This window comes from Arachis ipaensis, chromosome B03 (genome assembly GCF_000816755.2).
Source record: "Arachis ipaensis cultivar K30076 chromosome B03, Araip1.1, whole genome shotgun sequence".
Classification (NCBI taxonomy): Eukaryota; Viridiplantae; Streptophyta; class Magnoliopsida; order Fabales; family Fabaceae; genus Arachis; species Arachis ipaensis.
Genome location: NC_029787.2, coordinates 107,476,457 through 107,496,943, shown reverse-complemented (window position 1 = coordinate 107,496,943; position 20,487 = coordinate 107,476,457). Strand labels below are relative to the sequence as shown.

Sequence of the window (20,487 nt, the reverse complement as noted above, 5' to 3'; positions counted from 1 at the left end):
TAAAATTAGATAAAAAATTTAATTTATTTTAAATTCAATTTATCAAAGCTTGCTTTAATTACTTTTTGTTCATATCCTGGCCTAAATTATAAAGCCAGACCCAATAAAGACACAAGGCCCACTTTAAAGGATGGTTTCTATCGGATATACGACCTCTTTGAGAGGTCAGACACGACGAAAGGGACCGGCTTGTACTTATCTAAATAAGTAACTGTCTCTCCAAATCTCTCGTACTATCTCTATCTCATCTATAAGATAAGATCTCAACAAACTCCTAAGATATAAAATAAGATAGAACTACCACTACTAGGAAGGTCATCAAACTCTACTATAAATACACTGGCACCCTCCAGGTATGACTCACGTTCTAATCTACTAAAAATCTGTCTAAAGCCCATGCTAACTTAAGTATTGGAATCTCTTGCAGGTACCACCACCCACCTCCTCACGAGGAACTCGGACAGAAGGCACCACGATATCAACAAGTCGAACGCTACCACTCGAAGGGACCTGGACCTCACGTTCAGACCCGACTCAACGTTTCAGGTAACCCTCGAAACATTGGCGCCATTGCCGAGGACCTGGAGCTTAACCCTTGATAATGGCGGATGATCAACAAGATGGTCAGACAAACCACTTGACATGAATAGGATGCAAGCATATTAAAAAGAAGCTAGAATACAATTTCTATGGATACCAAAAATTCTGTAAAAACTTCTCTCAATGAGCAGAGGATATCAAATAGGGATGATGATTCTGTTTCTACAGTTAAATTGGATTAAATATACCAAACAGTAGAGACGAGGATAATGCACTCGTAGACACCAACCATGGATGGGAAGCCGTAGATTCATCACCATCATCAAAAGAAAAGGAAAAGGGAACGTGACCGATCCCAATCTCCTCATGGAATAGGATGGACAACGACATCTGTGCTGACTTACAACCTCGAAAAGAATCATGATACACACTCATGGTAATGAAGCAGTTGCATATTCCAAATAAATAAATGTCCCATATTGGTCAGTAATTAAAGGAGGAAGAGAAAACATTATTGGTAAAAACAATGAAACTTTTCTTCCCTACTTATGTCAGAAAATAGAGCATCAACCAATTTGAATGCAACCCAATCAAAAGATCTTCAAGGCACATCTTTTCTTGGTTACTCACAAATTGCATCACCAATAAAGATAGATGGCATCCAGAAAGAAAGCACACCACAACCAAAACAAAAGAGCAAAAAGCACTGTCCTAAGGTCATTGTAGAAAGCAAACCTAAATGAACTCAAAATCCAACTGAAGAAAAGAATGTTCAAAGAAAACTCAATTGGTAAGAGAAAATATGTGAAAAGGAAATGAGTAATTAAGACCCCTACTACTCCAGCAGAAGAAACAACTAGTCTGATTAAAGACTTAATGGCAGAATCTACAAAAGTCCTATAGAAGGACTTTGTTTGATGGATTTGCTGAAAATACAATCGCACAACCAAGTACAGTGAAATTGGAGACAACATAAATGTAAGTCTTTCTTGTGGTATAATCACTTCCATGAAAGAGGCATCAAAGTTATGAAGAGAAAAAAAAATCAGAAGAAAGTCAAACTGTCAAGAGAAAGTATATAACAAAAAAAAATAATATTATCACACGAAGAATATACTCCAACAGCAGAAGGGACCGAAGAAAGAAATTGTCTAATAAGTCTTATCCAACAGAGGCTACAGTAGAATTCAGTGAACCATTAATACTTGGATCTAACACAAAATCAGAAGTAGTAAGAAAATAAGAGGAGAAAGCTCTACTATGAAAGGGGCATGGCGTGTGTGAACCAAGAATGCAAACAAGTCTTTCAAAAATTTGTAAAATTCTTACCTTAGCCTCCATTTCTTACCCGTCATGAAATGGGAGAAAAGCTTGTCCTATATTTAGCTGTGGCCAACAAATTAGTAGCCTCTGCACTATTCAAAGGAGATGACGTCGGGCAAAGCATGCCTACTTCACCAGCAAGGCACTATAAGGAGCAGAACTCAATTATCAGAAAATTGAGCAAGTTGCATATACTTCGGTCTTGGCATCGCAGAGATCGTGGCCCCACTCTCAAGCTTACACCATCAAAGCCCGAGCTAATCAGACAATGAAGCATATCCTCTAAAAAATGGATATTGTGTAGAGCGAATCCTACGGTGGGCTGTGGAGCTGTCCGAATTTGATTTGAGATACGAAGCTCGGACGGTCATCAAGTAGCAATGCTTAGATGAATTCCTTATGAAATATACCGAAGAGCAAAAAGGGAGCTCCACGACTAAGAGATGGATCATCAAACAAAGCTGGTAGGGGGTAGGGATCATCCTTAAGAAAGAAGAAGGAAAGGTCAGACATATAAGCCAAGAGTAGAATGGTCGAACTGATTCCCTCTCCAAGCTAGCCAGTACAAAGCCTGGGACAATAATAAAATTACGATTCAAGAAACACTATAGTCACCTTCAATATCAAAAGAAGTCAACAAGACGGACATCCTCATAATCTAGGGATGGATGACTCCAAGCATTGAATATATCAAATTCAACATCCTTCCTCAAGAGTAAAAGAAGGCAAGGAGATTAATAAAAGAAGCTCAGCACAACATCTTAGAGGGATCTCAACACCTCTATCAAAGTACATCCCGACTTCGAATACAAGAGGTTCTAGATGAAACTGAAAGTAAAATCTGTGGAATTCATCTAGGGACAGGTCACCGAAAAAAGGTGTTACGAGCTAGCTTCTACTAGCAGATTTTTCAGAACTCACACAAATACTATAAGTATATGGAATGACTCAAACCATCACTGAAGAATCCCCCTTTTGACATGCATATGACACAGAAGCCATGATTCCCATTGACATAAATAAATAAAACTCAAGGACAACATTTTACAATGAAAGAGCCAACACCCAAGCATAAAAAGAAGAGCTCGACCTCCTCCTAGAAGTTTGAGAAAGAGCTCAGATTAGAGAGGAAGCTCTAAAACAGCGGATGGCTCTAAGATACAACCAAAAGGTGGTTAAAAATAACTTCAGCGTCAACAACCTCATCCTGATCCGGAAAGACATTGGGGTACAAGAGTCAGGAGAAGGGAAGCTGGCCACTAATTGGAAACGACCTTACAAGATAGTAAATGTCCTAGGCAAAGACTACTACAAAGTGTCTGACCTCCAAGGGCGGGAGCTTCCAAGGTCTTGGCATGCATGTAACCTAAGAAGTTTCCTGTCTGAGAACGCATTAACTTAAGCTCGACAAACCGAAAAAACTCATTGTCCGACCTAAACAAGGTCAGCAATATGAGGCAACGAGGTCCAAGTTAATGTAAGAGGTTACATAAACAGCTCGTATAAAGCGATCTCAATGAGATCGGATAAAAAATGGGTAGTAAAAGTAACTTGATAAAGGCCGATTACTCAAAGTCGAACCTAAAAAAGGAAACTCAGCATCCTAAAGTCGCAAAATAGACAAATCAGAAAGTCGACTACAAAAAGCCTAGCTTCATTTCAAAGGTAGAAAAGTTCTTTGGAAAATAAAGAGAATAACTTTGAACAAAGTTGTGGAAACAACTAAAAGAAAAGGGAAAAAAGAAAGGCCACAATACTTTTATAAGAAACAAAGGATAACGGGCCTAATAACTCCTCTATTAAAACGTGCGCACAAATCAAGGAAATAGCCGCGCCGACCTAGACCCTCATTTAAAGGGGGTAACGTTCAAAATTTTGAAACACGTTGAGTACTCGACTTCAGGAAAGGCAGGGCACCCGACGTCCAAGCAAGAGCCTCGAGATGCTTGAGCCCGACCTCTGAAAAGCTCAGGACTCAAACAGGGACATATTGTTCATACCCTACCCCAAACATAAAGCCAGGCCCAATAAGAAAGAAAGGACCAACATTGGAAGGTGGCCTCTCATCTTGTTCTAGATTCCACAATATAAGGACAACTCGGTTTAAACGAATTGTGCCAATCAACCATATTTTTAACAAACTTGTGTCAAGTACAAGTCGTGTCAACCTGAAAGCAAAGCTTTAAAAAGTGATTTGTATCAAAATGAATCACTAAAACAAAATTAAAACAACTCGATACAAAATGAGTTGAAAAAAATCAAAAGGATAAAAACAAAAATCCTTCGACCAAACGACTCGTACAAAAAATGACTTGGAAAAGAAAGGAAGGATGGTAAAAGCGTTTTAAAATTGAAACGTAAAAACAATCCTCCAATTAAAACAGGTTAGGTAAAATTAGTTACATCATATACAATGATAACAACCTTGTAAAAACTAGAAAGGGAAGGGAATAAGCATATAATCCCTTCACCTAAGTTGCCAATTTATTCTCGACAAAGTGCAAAAATCACGAGCCGGCCTTCTTATTGGTTGCTCGGATAAAGCAATGAGGTTCAAATTGGTGTCTAATATTTATAATACGGCTTGATGATTTGAAACAACTTAAGCTCATGACTTGAACAAAATCGAGTAAAAAATAACCATATGATCTAAGCAATTTATATTAAAACAAATTGCGCAAAACAACTTATCCACAAACTCAATATTTCGACTTGGTCATCTAATTTCTCCAGCCCGACTTTGTAAAGCTCGTATTCAAGTAGGGCACTGTTCATACCCTGACCCAAATTATAAAGCCAGGTCCAATAAAGACACAAGGCCCACCTCAAAGGATGGCCTCTATCGGATACCTGACCTCTTTAAGAGGTCAGACACGACGAAAAGGACCGGCTTGTACTTATCTAAATAAGTAACTGCCTTGCTCTCCAAATCTCTCCTACTATCTCTATCTCATCTAGAAGATAAGATCTTAACAAACTCCTAAGATATAAGATAAGATAGAACTATCGCTACTAGGGAGGTCATCAAACTCTACTATAAATACACTGGCACCCTCCCAGGTATAACTCACGTTCTAATCTACTAAAAACCTACCTAAAGCCCATGCTAACTTAAGCATCGGAGTCTCTTACAGGTACCACCACCTACCTCCTCACAAGGAACTCGGACAGAAAGCACCACAACAATAACAAGTCGGACGCTACCACTCGAAGGGACCTGGACCTCACGTTCAGGCCCGACTCAACGTTTCAGGTAACCCTTGGAACAACTTTAATAAAAATAATTTGTGAAATTAAAATCTTTAATAAATAAGTAAATTAAAATTAGCTCATAATAAGATTTTTAAAAAATTCTAGGTCTTACATTAACAACATAATATTTTGTTTAAGATTATAAAAGATATAGTTAATATTGTAAAGTTAATACATAATCACTCTATCATTTATTTCACAATATAAAAATTTTAAGAGATATGCTACACATCCAAACATTATTGTCATCCAAGTTTAACACTAATAAAACCACTCTCATTAAAAGAGCATGATTACACGTAGGAGCGTCTTCTTCCTCCTCCTCCTCCTCTTCCTTCTTCTTCGCATTCCTCCTCCTCCCCTTCCTCCTCTTTCTTCTTCGTGTTCCTCTTCCTCCTCCACCTCCTCTTCTTTCTTCTTCGCTTTCCTCTTTCTCTTCCTTTTCCTCTTTCTCTTTCTCCTCCTCCTCCTCCTCCTCCTCCTCCTTCGTGTTTCTTCTTCACATATTTTCTCCTTATCGTCATTCTTTTATTGCTGTTGATGTTGCTGTATTTTTTTTCTTTTCCTCCTTCTCTCCCTGGTAATGGTGAGAAGGAAGAATTTTGAATTGTGCATAACAACAAAACCAAATGTACCTTAATTTGCTCAGAAATAAACTGAAATTATATTCAGAATGAACCAAAAAGTGAATTCAGAATATAAACTTGTTTCAAAACAAGCACAGACTAAGTGGACCTTATTTAAATCCAGAATGAATGAAAATTATATTCAGAATGAACAGATAACGATAACGACGATACGTATTAGAAGAAGATGACAATGATGATGATGATGATGATGGAGAAGGATGAAAAGAAAGGAGGAGAAGAAATTCCAATGAGAAAAAGAAGAAAAAAGAGGAGGAGGTGTTGGTGACGACGGTAACGAAAGTGAAAAAGAAAAAAGGAGAAGAAGAACACATGCGTGAATTTAGAAGAAGAAGAAGAAAAAAGCGCGTGACCTAAATCACTTAGATGACTTGAATGCTAAAATTATTTAGATGTCGAGAATATCTCAAATTTGTAAGTGGTAAATTTGATGATCTACGAGATCTTTTTATTTTTAAGAAGAAAGATTTTTTTTCTCTTCTAATGGTAAAACATAAATTTACAACAATATTAATAATAATAATGAAATAGCTTGACATTATCATCTAAACAGTCATATAATACATGATTAAATGATAGGATATGTTTTATTTCTGTTATGATTTATCATATCAATATAAATCAATCTTATCTTACATTATTTAATATACAGAATAATAGAAAGATTCAAGTAAATTAATTAAAATGATGAAATACATTAAGTTTTATATGCAACAAAAAAATTCCTTTTAAAATTTAAGAATAAATTTTATCATACTATTATTGGTTTATTTATATTGTGTGAAATGGATTGTTAAAAGATAAAAAGTGATCATAAATATAAATTTACTGTGGAGAAGATTGATAGAACATTCTCTAAAAAAAAGTGGACTAGATGAATGAAAAACTATTGATTGAATGGTTAAAAATATGAAATGGTCAAACGAATGTTGTTGTATACTTCTAATTTAATCCAATTAATAAATTTCAAATTATATTAAAAAGTGATTCATCATTTGCAAGATCTATTTCCATATTATATAATAATTTTTGGTTAAAAAAACAGGGCCAATGTCCAAAAAGAAACATTAACTGAACGAGATGGGGCACTCTTGGGGTACTATAACTACTCTAGCATCATTAACTATGATATTCCAAAGGTCTTAAGACCTATTCACGAAATAAAAACCATATATGCAGCCAATGCTATTTGAGTATTTTCTGCTAAATGATCCGCTGCCATGTTTCCTTCGCGATACGTGTGGGAGAAAATTAGCTGTCAATTTCTCTTCATGTCTATTAATCTTCTAACTAGAGGTATCATCCTTGTGGCTAAGCGGTAAAATTTTTTTCGTAACCAAATTCAATCAAGTCATGATAGATAGGCATCTATAAAATACGGACATCTTATTGAGTTGTTGTGCAATTTTAGACACAACACTCATCAATATTCGTCCAATAAGTATGTTTGTTGTATCTAAACGTGTCTTAATAAAAAATAAAAAATTATTCTTTGAACACACTTAGACATACTTAAATATCATCACATATCAACATATCCAGTCTTATTTTTAATATGTATTTTTGAAATGAGTTTAAAAATAATATATTATTATTTATTAAAAAAATATTTTAAATACTTTATATAAATAAAAGAAGACATTAAAAATAGTTAAAATTTTATTTTATATTTTATATGTATGTCATATTCCCGTATCTTGTAAGATTTTAAAATTCGTGTGTCCGCGTCTTCTGTGTCGTGTCGTGTCCCGTATCCGTGCATCATAGTGCGCCTTCTTTTTTCTTTGCTCTTTTTCTCTTTTTCTTTATTTTTTCTCCTCTTCATTTTTTTTCCCATTTGAATTTTTTTCTTCCCGTTTTTTTCTTCTTTTCCATCATCAACATTATCGTTATTATTATTACTATCGAAGATCTTTTCATTTATCCTCTTTTTTTTATCAAAATTTTTAAACCTGCAACTTAAATTTTTGTGAAAACTAAAAATAGAACTAAAATAAAAATTATCTCTGGAAATGAAATTATCTTTGAAGATTTTTTCACTTATCCGCTTTTTTATCAAAATTTTTAAATTTGCAACTCATTTATGTGGAAATAATTTTTAGTTCAACACATTATTTAGTTGTAAATAATATAGAAATTTTTAGTGAATGCACAAGAAATATTCAAAGGATCACAAGTCTAGAACGTTAACTCACTCAACCAACAAAATATATTCAAATACATTTTGGATTTAAAAAATATATTAAAAATAAATTCAAATGTGACACAAAAATGACACAAAAACTCACTCAACCAACAAAATAAATTCAATATAAATTCAATACCACAAGCAGTATGATACAAAAATACATTATTTAGTTAAAAATGACAGGAATTTTTTATGAATAAATAAAAAATTTTTAAAGAATCACAAATCCAAAATCTTAACTACTCAACTAATAAAATAAATTCAAATATGTTTTGGATTCAAAAAATACATCAATTAGTTAAAAATAATATAAGAATGGCTAAACTTCTTATATATAAGTTCAATGCCACTCAATCAATTCAGCAAAAATGACACAAGAATCTTTGATGAATGACACAAAAAATCTTTAATAGACCACAAATTAAAAAAATTTATGATGATTTATAATTGATTAAGAAAGTTTTATATATCACAGTTAATAAATCCAAGTGCTGTTATTTTATACAATTCAAAATTTTTCTTCCTCTTTTTTTCATCTTATTTCACCTTCTCATAATTTTTTTTTTGTTTTACTATTTTAATAAAAATAAAAAAATAAATCAAACTTTAATAAGAATAAAAAAAAAATCAAAGGAAAAAAAATGCTGCAATAACACTGAGAGAAAGAGAAGGAGAAAAAACGTAGAAATAATAACAATAAAAAGAAAAAAATACGTGAATATGCAAAGTAATACGTGATACACGCACGTGTGAATAATTTTCCAGCCCCTCAAATCCTTGCCGCCTTCCTGGCCGGAACATGTGGTCCCCTCATCTCACTTTTATGTTCTAAAGCAGGTCCTTTTTAATATTTTTTTTTCTCGAATTATGCTATAATATTGCGAATTTGTTGAGTGTTTTTGCCACTTAGTTTCTGAATCCAAGCTGTTCTTTTAGTATGACTCTCAGGAATGCATTGCCCCGTTTGTTAGTGTGATCATCATCTTACTCAGTGGCTTAAGATTTTGTCCCATTTAACCCAAAATAAAAAAGGATTATGTAATTCACACCGGTGCCAACCGGCCCACTTATAGTCAAAATTAATCTCATCCGAGATAAAATATACAAAATAATTGGGGGGAAAATATCAGTACTGTATATCCTATCTCAAGGAAGGCTAAGGCGAATCCACCCAATGGAAATCCAATCCTCACAAAAATGCCATCACAAGAAACGCAGGCCCGTCTTCATCTATCTAGCAGACGACTTCTTTTCCAGGAGCCTTACCTTGTCAAGCAGCTCCTGTATTGTGTTTGATGCATCCTACAACATAACACAAATCTTGTAAGCCTCATCCAAAAATACCAGAATTCAACAAAGTCTGGATTGAACAGAGAAAGACAGTGGAACCTGCAGCTTCTTTCTCAAACTTTTTTCTTCAGCATCCCGTCGATCCCTCTCTTCTGAGAACACGTCGATTAGATTTTCTTGCTCCTTATTCAAGTCTTCAATCTTTTTTCCTGCATCACGAAGCTGATAACAAGATATTGTATGAAACACGCAATCAAGATTTTAAAAGGGCACCTCTCAAATATGTCCAACAGCTTCAGAAACGGAAAATCCATGTGCATCTTAAGAAAAAGTCAGTAATAATAATAATAATAATAATAATAACAACAACAACAAAGGTGGTCAGAATCCAACAAGCTTGATTTCAGACAGAATTACAAACATAAATCAATAAAGAAAAATCAGAATCCAAACCTGAGTTTCCAGAGCTTTACACCTCTCTTTCTCGTACTGCAGTGCCTCCAATACTTCTCCCAATATTTCTTCCTCCTTCTTCTCTAATCTTTAATCCGGAAAGTGAACAGATAGGAGAATAACGAGTTAATAAAGTCCAACATAGAAACCACAACATGGCAACATGCTATGAAAAGAAGGAAGTTAGACGCCTAAAATTACAATGTACCTTTTCTTCAACTCACGATTCTCTTCTCGCAACTTTTCCAGAGTAAGTGCACCGGAATCTGATACTGGATGTTCACCATCATTTACATCCTGTACCTGCGAAGTTCAACCCCTGAGGATCCATTCTTGAAATAAATATAAACCAGGAAGGAAAAAAATCAAGAGAATGAATCAAATGGAGAACCTTTAGCCTGGATACTCGTGCTGACCGCAAGCCTCTTCCACTAGATGGGATGTCCGGAAAACTTCCATTTTCTTTTTCAAATGATTTTTCAGCTAGAGATGTCCTCTGACTGCTCCCTTTTGCTTGTTTCTTGGGTACAACAGTAATTTCATCACTCTCATCCTCAGCAGATGACGATTGTCCAGATGAGCTTGGCATCCTTGACGTCGAGCTCTTGTAGGCACTATATTTTTCTGATTCTTTTCGGCTCCGTTTCTGATTTAATTGTGAATGTGGTTGGTCTGATGTCAATGGAGTTCCCTTGCCATTTGTGGCAGAATACTTCCTTTTTGAAGCTTCTGGGACAAAATCAGGTGATGCCTCTACAAAACAGGATTCATTCATAAAATATCACTAGGCTATTCAAACCAAAAAACAGAATGAATGTTACCCACAATGAACAATTGCCAACTATAATTATGATTGTGAATGAAACTAAAATAAAGCAAGGGATGAAGTCATACCTCTGTCAACTGAACTGTTGTTTTGTTTTCTAGTTCGATTGGAAACATAACCAATTTTATGGCAGTTAGTGGCCCTAAATAAAGTAGAAAATAAATTCAGTAAAACAAAAACAACTCATGCTTCAAGCAAGCTATATTATCATGAAAGAACCAATGGAACATCAAGAATCACCAGTAACTTTTCTGCATCTGTACCAATTTCGCTTCCAATCTAGATAAAACTAAAGTCCTCTCAAAGCCTTGTTTATCATGAGCAGGTTCAACAAAGTTGGCTTCTAAAACACCTGTAAATAGAAGTGAATCTTATCATGAATGAGAATAGTCAAGTTACTAAAAGGAGCTTAAGAAAGGGATAAAAATCCTACCTATGACCCCACGACCACCACTTCCTGCAGGATTCCACAGCCTCCAGAATGGCTGACAACCATGAAAAACGGCTATAAGAATAATTTCTAATGACCATATCTTCCCAAGTTAAAGTTCTAGATGATTGAACAAAACAAGGTATCAGAAGATATAAATTTGCTTTGCAATTGCAAACAGACATGCAAATTCATCTGGTCCAAATTTACACTTTATAGCTAGGACATGTTTTTCCCAGTTCAGAATGAACCCAAAAAATACTACAAATCAATTAACGTTGACAACAAACAGTACACAAGTCTGATGATTCTCTAGTAATAAAATGCCAATACCAGTCACTAACGACATTGCTTCTTGGCAATCACTAATTTTTTAACTACACATAAAAGTTTGACATTAATTTAAAACAAACAAATGTGAATTAAATTCAACATAAGCAAACTTCAACTGGAAAGTATATTTTGTTACCCGAGTAAATAGCCATTTCGCATCCTGAAAGATTACAATCTTCACAAAATGGACCTCAAAAAATACAAACAACAAAATGACTCCCCAAAGATATGCTCTATTTGACAAAATAAACCAAACGTATATAAATATATAAGTAAAATTGACTAAATGTCAGGTTTAATTTGACAAACAGAACATATCTTTGGGAGTCATTTTGTTATTTAAATTTTTTGGGATTCATTTTGCCAAAATCATGATCTTTCATGGGTCAAAATGGTTATTTACTGTTGTCATTGCAAAATCAAGTGGACATAGAATAATTGAAGCAGCAAAAGAATAATAAGGAGAGAAGGGGAAGGGAGTACTAGCTTTGCATGCAACATTACATTCATAGCCACCTCAGAAAAGATGAAAAAGATGTGTTTACCATGACAAACCCTACCTTAATGAGTCGATTCTTATGATAGACGTTGAACCCTGAAACATCAATATGATGAACTGCGTCCTTGACAAATCCAATAGTAACAATAGCAATCATCTGTTACAAGATCTAAATTTTAATTGCACTGATCCACAAGCAAGGAAGATTAAGCCTTAAACATTTTATGGAGATTTTACATTTGAATCCTTCGGGATCCCATCAATCCCAGCTTGTGGCCTGTATGTCACCTCCTGAGACAACATCATGTCATTCACTATATTGTGATGCACAATATCTTTCCCACGAAGAATAATTCGGAAGCCTGGAGGAAGCCTCAAATATAAAATTGAGGCATAACTCTAAATAGACAAAAAAAATAATGAGAAACATACTTAAACAAACACACAAACTTTAGATATGTAGACATCTATATTGAACGCTAAATGAACACTTCTTCATTTAATCAACGTCTAATCAATTTTCTCTTTTTAAGGCCTCAAGTGTCAACTTTCAAAAGTTTCAAATAATAAACATTGCTAGCAAACCATGATTGCAATATGCTGTGTTTCTAAAACAAATACGAACAACTTACCCTTAGAGAGTGCCTATAAGTTAAGAAGTGTCTTGAGTTGGGATACTCTTTAGCCATCTGTATGTTTTTCTCCTCTCTGTTTACGCCTCTGATTTGAATATCCTGAGACAAACCATAAGCATGTCAAAATTGTACGAAATATGTTCCAGAATAAAGTGGATCACTACTCTTTTTTGCTGTATGGGGGCAACAAAATATTGATTATCAGACATACATGTGGATCTGCATCAAAATCAAGCTCCAGCTCTCCTTGGTCATCCTCCCAAAGATTGTATATAATTACACGTGTGCCGTGATCCTTCATCAGATTGAACTACAAGTGTAACAGTAACGGCAAAAATTTAATCCACATACTCATAAAACTAGGCAAGATGCCCCAGTAAATGAATAGAAGTCCGTAACATCTTATTCCATTCCCGTCCTCGTCTTTCATAGTCCAACTTTCAATAAGTAGGTATAACAACATTCAGAAGGGGGAAAAAGAAACAAAAGACAACGACGAAGTAGTCAAAGAACTCGAAACCAAAACCACTAACAATCAACAATCCCTCAGAACTTTAGAAGCAGCAAGGGTAAGGTCTCTTGTAATCTATTAATTAAGACTTGATAAAATTAAGATAAAAACAGTAAACAAAAGAAATTACCATGGGTACTACAATGTCTTCCTTCCCAGTACTCCTCAAAAATGTGTAAGACAGCAAGCCTATGCTTTGTGTAGCACTAGTAACAAAGATAGATCACCCAGTTAGAAATAGAGCATGACTTGTAACTAATGATGTAACTTGTATGTATAATAGCAGTAGACGTAGAAGGAAGACAAATTCAACTACTACTAGTGTAACTGACTTAGTGATACAGTCCAGGAAGCCTAATATACATGGTCTGCTCATCCCAGCAAAAATAAATCATCATAATCCAGGAAAAAAAGAACTGAAACTGACAACTACAAGTACTACTAACTGAGTGATAAACCAAGGCACCCAGAGCATGCTTCTCAAAATTACAGAAATTTCTTCCACCAATATGCAAATGATAAATATGCTTTTTATCCTTTAAGCTTTTGAAATTCTTCAAAATTACCCTCGTTGTTTAATTTGATTCAATTTTAGTCTCATCTACAAAATAAGTTTCAAATTTACTCCTATCAATAATTTTTTGAAGTAAACTGTTAGTCAATCTTTTTTTTCTTTTTATTTTTGAATTTTACCCTTAGTCACGTCATCCCAAAAATTAGGTACTAACTGTTGACCATCCAAAAATTTAACATAGGTGTAGAATTAGAACTTGTTTCAAATGTTGACAGTAAAATTGAATCAAATTAAACATTAGCAGTAGTTTTAAAGAATTTTGAAAACGTTAAAGACAAAAGTATACCTTACCGTAATCTACTAATCTTAGCTTATGAAATAAAACATGAATCTAATTTTCATGTACAGGGAGTGAAAAAGAATTTTACACAAACAACCAATTGTGTATTGCCACATCAACAAAAATTAACTAATTTTCAAACCCACTATATAAAAGTTAAAAAGGCATCTAAATGCATAAATCTGATTGGATGACCGTGTAAAACTCTCTATACTGTCAGTGCATCAAAATTAAACTCAAAAAACATTATCTCTTGATAACATAACATTCAACTGATATCATTTAAATGCTTGATCTCATCCACAACATGCAACCCAAATCAAACAAAAGCTAAAACATAAAATAATGATATTATCTTGATATGTTAGAGGACAATACAACTATCAAACAACTAGGTCATCGTTTTTCTTATCAATATGCATACATAGATCTTCAAGTGTTAACTAGGAAAAAAAATTATTGAATAAAACAATGAGACCGTCAAACAAACCTCTTCCCATCTTTGCCAGAGCAGCGAGAGAATACTATCACATCAGCCCCAAGCCTCATAGTACTTGTTTTAAAGCCATTTCCATCTATCACATGAACAACAAAGGATCAGTATACCGTCTGAAATGAAATCGTCATAAGATTTATACTCTTCCCAAAATGATGTTTACATTGCCCAATTGTATTTGCCATTTTGCTTTTCACTGAATACCCCAGTGACATGCATTGACGCATTTTATCCGGATCCATTCCACCACCATTATCTGGAAAAAGAATTAGCAATCCAACATTTGAGATTCCAAATAAAGAAAGAAAAAAGAAAGAAGGGAGAGATCAAAATGCTTCAATGCTTCTATTAGGAATACTCATAAGACATCCTTAAAATCATAGATGCAAAAGCTTTTAACACATATTTGTCACATTACAAATGGCTTTTACTTACTTTAAAAACCCCAAATGAACTTTTGGCAGAATAAAAATGATGCATAATATCCAACACATGTTCAGCAATTTTTCCGTGCTACTACTTTTCACTTTAGCAGAAGTACTTTTGACATAAAAGATTACTGTAACACTTGCTGAACGACTAAAATTAATTTTTGTTTTATCTTAACCAACCAAAAGTCAGTATTTAAAGTTACATCTAACATACTCCAACTCAAATACAATAAAGAGATGCACACCTTCAATCAGCAACATCCTGGTTCCATCTTTCTTATTTACAAGCATATCTACATTGACATATGTAGCGCCATTGCAAACCTAAAGTCAAATTCAAATAAGTAGGCCGGAAAAGGAATAATCACAACAAGTGCGTCATTATTCAAAACAAGTGAGGCATACCTCATCCAACGAGTTATCCAAAAGCTCAGCAAAAGCTGCATAAAAATATATTTATATAAGAATGCCTAGTAGTGATAAATATCCAAGAACCAAAGGGAAAAATTCTGAATTCACTGAATACATTTTTGTACCATGAAAATGATTAACCATTCAAACAAATTAACAGACATCTACAATTTACCTCCTAGAGCCCACTTATGACTTGTGGCATTAGAATGCAGAAACTTCGGATGAACTCTGACGTGGTCCATTCCAACTGCACATTTTTTAAGAAATATCATGTTATTATTTCTTTGTCAAAAATAAATAAAAAAATATATTAAAGAAAAACAAAGAGGTTAACCCAACGAACCTCAATTTCGAGGCTCAAACAATCTACACAACAGCTAAAAAATGAGTAAAAAAAGTCTACAAAATTTTAAAAGCAGTTTTCGGATTTATCCAGCGCATAATTAACAAACAGAATATTCACAATAAATACTTTATTGAGTTATGGGCTTATGACATGCAATTAATGTTAGTCAATTATTGTCAAAATTCAAGGGTATCAAATCAAACCTGATCCCATAATGACTGAGTTGAGGATAGGTTAATAAAATACCTACTTTGGAAAAGAACTGATTGCTGCCATAGTGAAACAAATAAATCAAAAACGATGATAGTTATACCTAATGGGAGGCATGGACCAAAAGTTCAACTCAGTAAAGCTTGTTTGTTCAAATAAACAATAGGTTATTAAAGTTACTGCTTTGCAAAAGAACTGATTGCTGCAATGCTGCTACAGTGAAACAAATAACTCCACAATACAGGTATACCTTACGGGAAACATGAATCAAAAGTTCAACTCAGTACATCTTGTTTGTTCAAAAACACAAACAATTTCAAGCTCATATTGAGCTTCATTATCTGATAGGTGCAAGCACAGCCAATGTAGTCCAACCTGTAAACTTGGCTTATTTGCAAGAGGAAGCAGTCTTGTAGAGAACTGCTAGGCATGAGTTTCAAATGCTAGACTTTGCTTGCCTCCTTTTCCTCCCTTAAAGGAAACATTACTCCCCTAAACATTCTCTCCCTCACCTCATCTTCAAGTAAGATCACACTTTTCTTTCCAAAATTGGGACACAATGTTTGGTACAGTTGTGTGCTTCACCATGTGATGGTTTGGCCTTCATAATTACCACAGAGCTATTGGAGTTGTCAATTTAACAGATGAAACTAATGGAGACTCTTGTATTCTCACACTATGGATAATAGAAGATGAGGGGAAAGGTAAGGATGGAAAGAAAATATTTTTTCTTGTTTTGGACTGTAAATATAAATTGGAACCGAGAGGAATCTACTACTCATTTTCTTCAAAAAGCCAAATTTTATTTAGTATGAGGGAAGCTAGAAATTGTAACTTATCTAAACAAGATAAAGGAATTGTATTATGTTCTCTTATTAATCACCCAAACAAAGAATAGGAGACCTCCAACATAGTCCTCCTCTTCCTTTTCTAGTCCAATGCTGCTAATCCATTCCTTTTCAATCAACTCAACTTTTTCATTTTTTTTTTATTTTTTATTTTTTCATCTTTAAGAAAAGGTAATCAAGCTAAAGTACAATGTATCTTTTTATACACAAATAAGATTCAATATTGTTTCATAGCAATAGTAGCTAATCATTTAATTGGGTGATTAAGTCAAAAAAGAAACCACAACTATATAACTGAACTTATTAAACGGATTTGCCTGAGGACTACAGTCAATTCTATCATGCTTACATGCACATAAGCCATAAGGACCCCCCACCATCCCCAAAGAAAACTATCTTAACTCTAATACAACAATATAACTTCACCTTGCTAAAAGTACAACATGGTGAAGGTTTTAGGATTTAAGGCTTTAAATAGAGAGCATTAAAATAAAAATATAAATCTTAAATTTCCAAAGGAAATTAATTAACAACAAAGAGTAATAAATGCTATTTTTAACTATTAGGAATCCTGAAGGTAAAACACTTGACGTTCTGCATTCCAAGTTCATAACTGCAGAACTGATGCAATCTTAAGAATTGAAAGGCATATCCAGAGGAGAAACATTTTAAGGAAGAAGATTGCATCTGTTAACCAAGATAAAATGAACTCCCATCTCTCCCAAAGTCAACTCATAACATGAAATCTAGAAGTTTATATCACAAAAATCTCAGCATTAAGGTTTCCCTCCATCAAAATCTCCAGTCTCATCTATACCTCAAAATTGTAATGTTATGCCCGGTAAAATGGCATCTTTTGCTAAACAAAGAAATTGTAACTGTAATATGATATAAATCAGAAAAAGTAATATCATCTAATATCACATGGCCATAAAAAAACCAGGGTTTGAAATTAGAAAGCAGCGATAAAACCCTAACAGAAAAACAGATGCGTTATACGCACCGGTTGAAGATGATTCGAAGCTGCTGGAAGGAGCACCGTCGAAATCACCGGCTTTCCAAAACTGCCTGCTTCCCCTAGTAGTCGGCGCCACGCTGGTGCTCGTGGTCCCGTTCAGATGCGCCGAAGAAGAAGCCCCCTGCGGCGCCGGTAACGACAGCACCGCAGGGGATGGCGATAAGGGCGGAGGGAGAGGGCTCAAAAATCCAAGGGGAAGAACCTCTCCATCGTCATTCATCTTGCGCCTCTTGGTCGGACTCCCTCCTCCGGGCGAAATGGTGCTTTCTACTACCCCGGCGACCAAACCATCCAAATCCGGCTCCGAATCGGAATCGCTGCTGCTACTGAGTTGAATAACTGCGGAGCCAGGAGGAATGGGTGAAACGGCACCAGTTCGGGTCCTCCCTGGGGGCACATTGGGAACATCGCCGGTGAGTTCCTGTTTGACGCATGCATCCATCTCTCCAAAGAAGCGAAAAATAGAAAGTGGCGATGCAATATTCAGCAAGATTCAACAACGCCTATGCACGAATATGCTCGAAGAAAAGAAAAGAAAGAAAGAAAGAATAAGAACGATTGAAGAAATGCGAAGGTTTACAAACTGAGAAGAGAATTTCGTGAATGAAAAGGGTCAGAGGAAGACAACAGAGGAGAGGGGGGAAAGTAAAATAGAAAATAGAAATAGAAAGGGGCAAGTCAAGAGTCCAGAAGAATGAAAAATGAAAAACGCGACTTTCTAATATGTTAATTCACTTTATTGTTTATTTTTTTAATATATTTTTCATTATTATGGAATTTATATCGTTCGGGAAGACTCTACAGTCTACTGTGTTTGCTCTGGAGGGAAAACAGCGTTTTGTTTTTGAAAGGTCATGGGAGTTTTAAAAAAAATTGTATTCGTGCCACTTTTAGATAGACGCGTTCCACCGTAAAGTTAATGAAATATTTGTACAATAGACTATTTATTTGGTTTAATATAAGTTAAAAATAAACATTAATCATTCAAGTATTATTGTATCAGGGATAATAAACATCTAATATCTTACTGAATCGAACATCTAATTTAAAATACTTAAAACTGATCACACAAATACACCTTTATTATTCTAAAATAAGTATATGTGAACAACTTTAAATAAACATTCGATATTTTAATTTTAATTTGAAATTAACTCCCATTATATGCATTGTACGACACATATATTGGCTCCCTATACTTTCTATTACATTAAGGGCCCATTTGAATAGGTTCATAAGTAACTTTTTTTTAACTTTTAACTTATGAAAAGGTGTAGTATTAATGTCTGGTACAATTTTCAAAACAAAATTACAACTTTTTAAAAAGCTATTTTTGTGCTTAAGGAGAAGTTAAAAAAAATTGACTTCTCTCATAATAAAAAGTTTTTTATCACTTTTCTCTTAAAATAAGTACTTTTAGAACTAAAAAATCAAACACAAAATAATTTATTTATAAGATACTTTTAATATAAGTATTTATTGTTTAAACTATTTCTTCAAAAGTAATTTAATTAAGTTGTTAACCCAAATGGGGCCTAAAAGCCTTGATATTTTGGGTTCGAGTCACATATCTTTCCAAATTTTTAAGTGGGAGTATGTACTCCTCATCTAGCGCCCGACGCTCTGTTAGGGTTTTACTGCGCCGCCTCCATGGTTACACATTTCTTTGTCTTTTCTTTGTCAAACCCTTTTCCATCTTTTTCTACTTTCTTTTCTTAGTTTCTTTTCCACTTAACTCCCTAATTTTCGTTTTCTCTCCTAATTCATTCCTCTTTTAATTCATTCCGTTTTTTTATTCACTCATTCCATATATCTTAATTCTCTTTGGAATCATTGAATACCAATTCTGATTTTCTCTACACCATGGGCAACAAATCAGAGACTCAGAACCCTCATATAATTGCTATAACGGTGGAGGGTGTCAGCCTTCAAGTGGCACCCAAAGAAATATGAAACTGCTCTCGTGGAATTGTCAGGGTTTGGGGAGACCCCTGACAATCCACAATCTTAAAGGGATTTGCAAATCCTACTCCCCCGAGGTTGGTTTTATCTGTGAAACAAAAAATCAATCTCGACAAGTTGAAGGAAAACTAAGATCTTGTGGTTTCAAGAAATGGTTTATTGTGGATCCGGATGGATTATCAGGGGGTTTGGCAATGGCATGGAGGGATGGTTGCACTGTTCAGATTTTACAGCATGGTAGATTTTTCATTGCGGCATCAGTTCTGACAGCTGGTTCTAATGATCCCTATGGTGTTCTAGGTGTTTATCTCAGTTCAAATGATCAACATAGAATAGCTCAATTTACTGAATTAACTTCAGTCACCCAACAGTTCGATGGTAAGTTTGTGTTAATGGAGGATTTTAATGCCATTTCTAATCAATTGGAGAAAGAAGGTGGGGGTGCTAAATCTCCTTCTTCTATTGAGTGCTTTTATTAAAGGCAGATTAACCTTTGATAATATCCTAATTGTTCACGAGTGTATGCATTACTTGAAGAACAAAAAAAGGGGTCTCGAAAATGAAATGCGCTAAAATTAGATATGAGTAAGGCATATGAAATGGTGGAATGGCACTTTCTTTGGTTTATATTGGAGAAGTTTGGTTTTGACTCCCGGTGGATCATGTGGATTCGAGAATTAGTGACAACTGTTTCTTATTTTGTTATTGTGGAAGGACAACCTTATGGTTTCTTCAAACCAAATAAAGGTATTCGACAAGGAGATCCTCTATCCCCCTATCTTTTTCTTTTCTGTGCAGAAGGTCTCTCCTTCTTGCTACACAAGGCAGAACAAAACAGACTAATTCAGGGTCTTCAGATACATAGGCGATGTCCCAAGGTCAACCACCTCCTATTTGCTGATGATTCCATCTTATTCTGTAAGGCTAATCCTGAAGCATGTTCAAATATCCTGCATTTATTGAATTCTTATGAAAGCATCA

General features: G+C 34.6%; 1 protein-coding gene across 1 annotated transcript; it reads right to left on the bottom strand.

The window, feature by feature from the left end:
* On the bottom strand, positions 8,941-18,245 carry LOC107630839 (protein MICRORCHIDIA 7). The gene is given in 20 exon segments (XM_016334095.2): positions 8,941-9,252; positions 9,340-9,462; positions 9,694-9,781; positions 9,902-9,996; positions 10,085-10,446; positions 10,588-10,661; positions 10,760-10,871; positions 10,953-11,004; positions 11,843-11,938; positions 12,019-12,180; positions 12,414-12,515; positions 12,628-12,795; positions 12,797-12,853; positions 13,058-13,133; positions 14,272-14,356; positions 14,441-14,533; positions 14,954-15,032; positions 15,114-15,148; positions 15,295-15,369; positions 17,530-18,245. Coding segments are annotated over 20 exon segments (2,463 nt in total). The 5' UTR covers positions 17,987-18,245; the 3' UTR covers positions 8,941-9,180.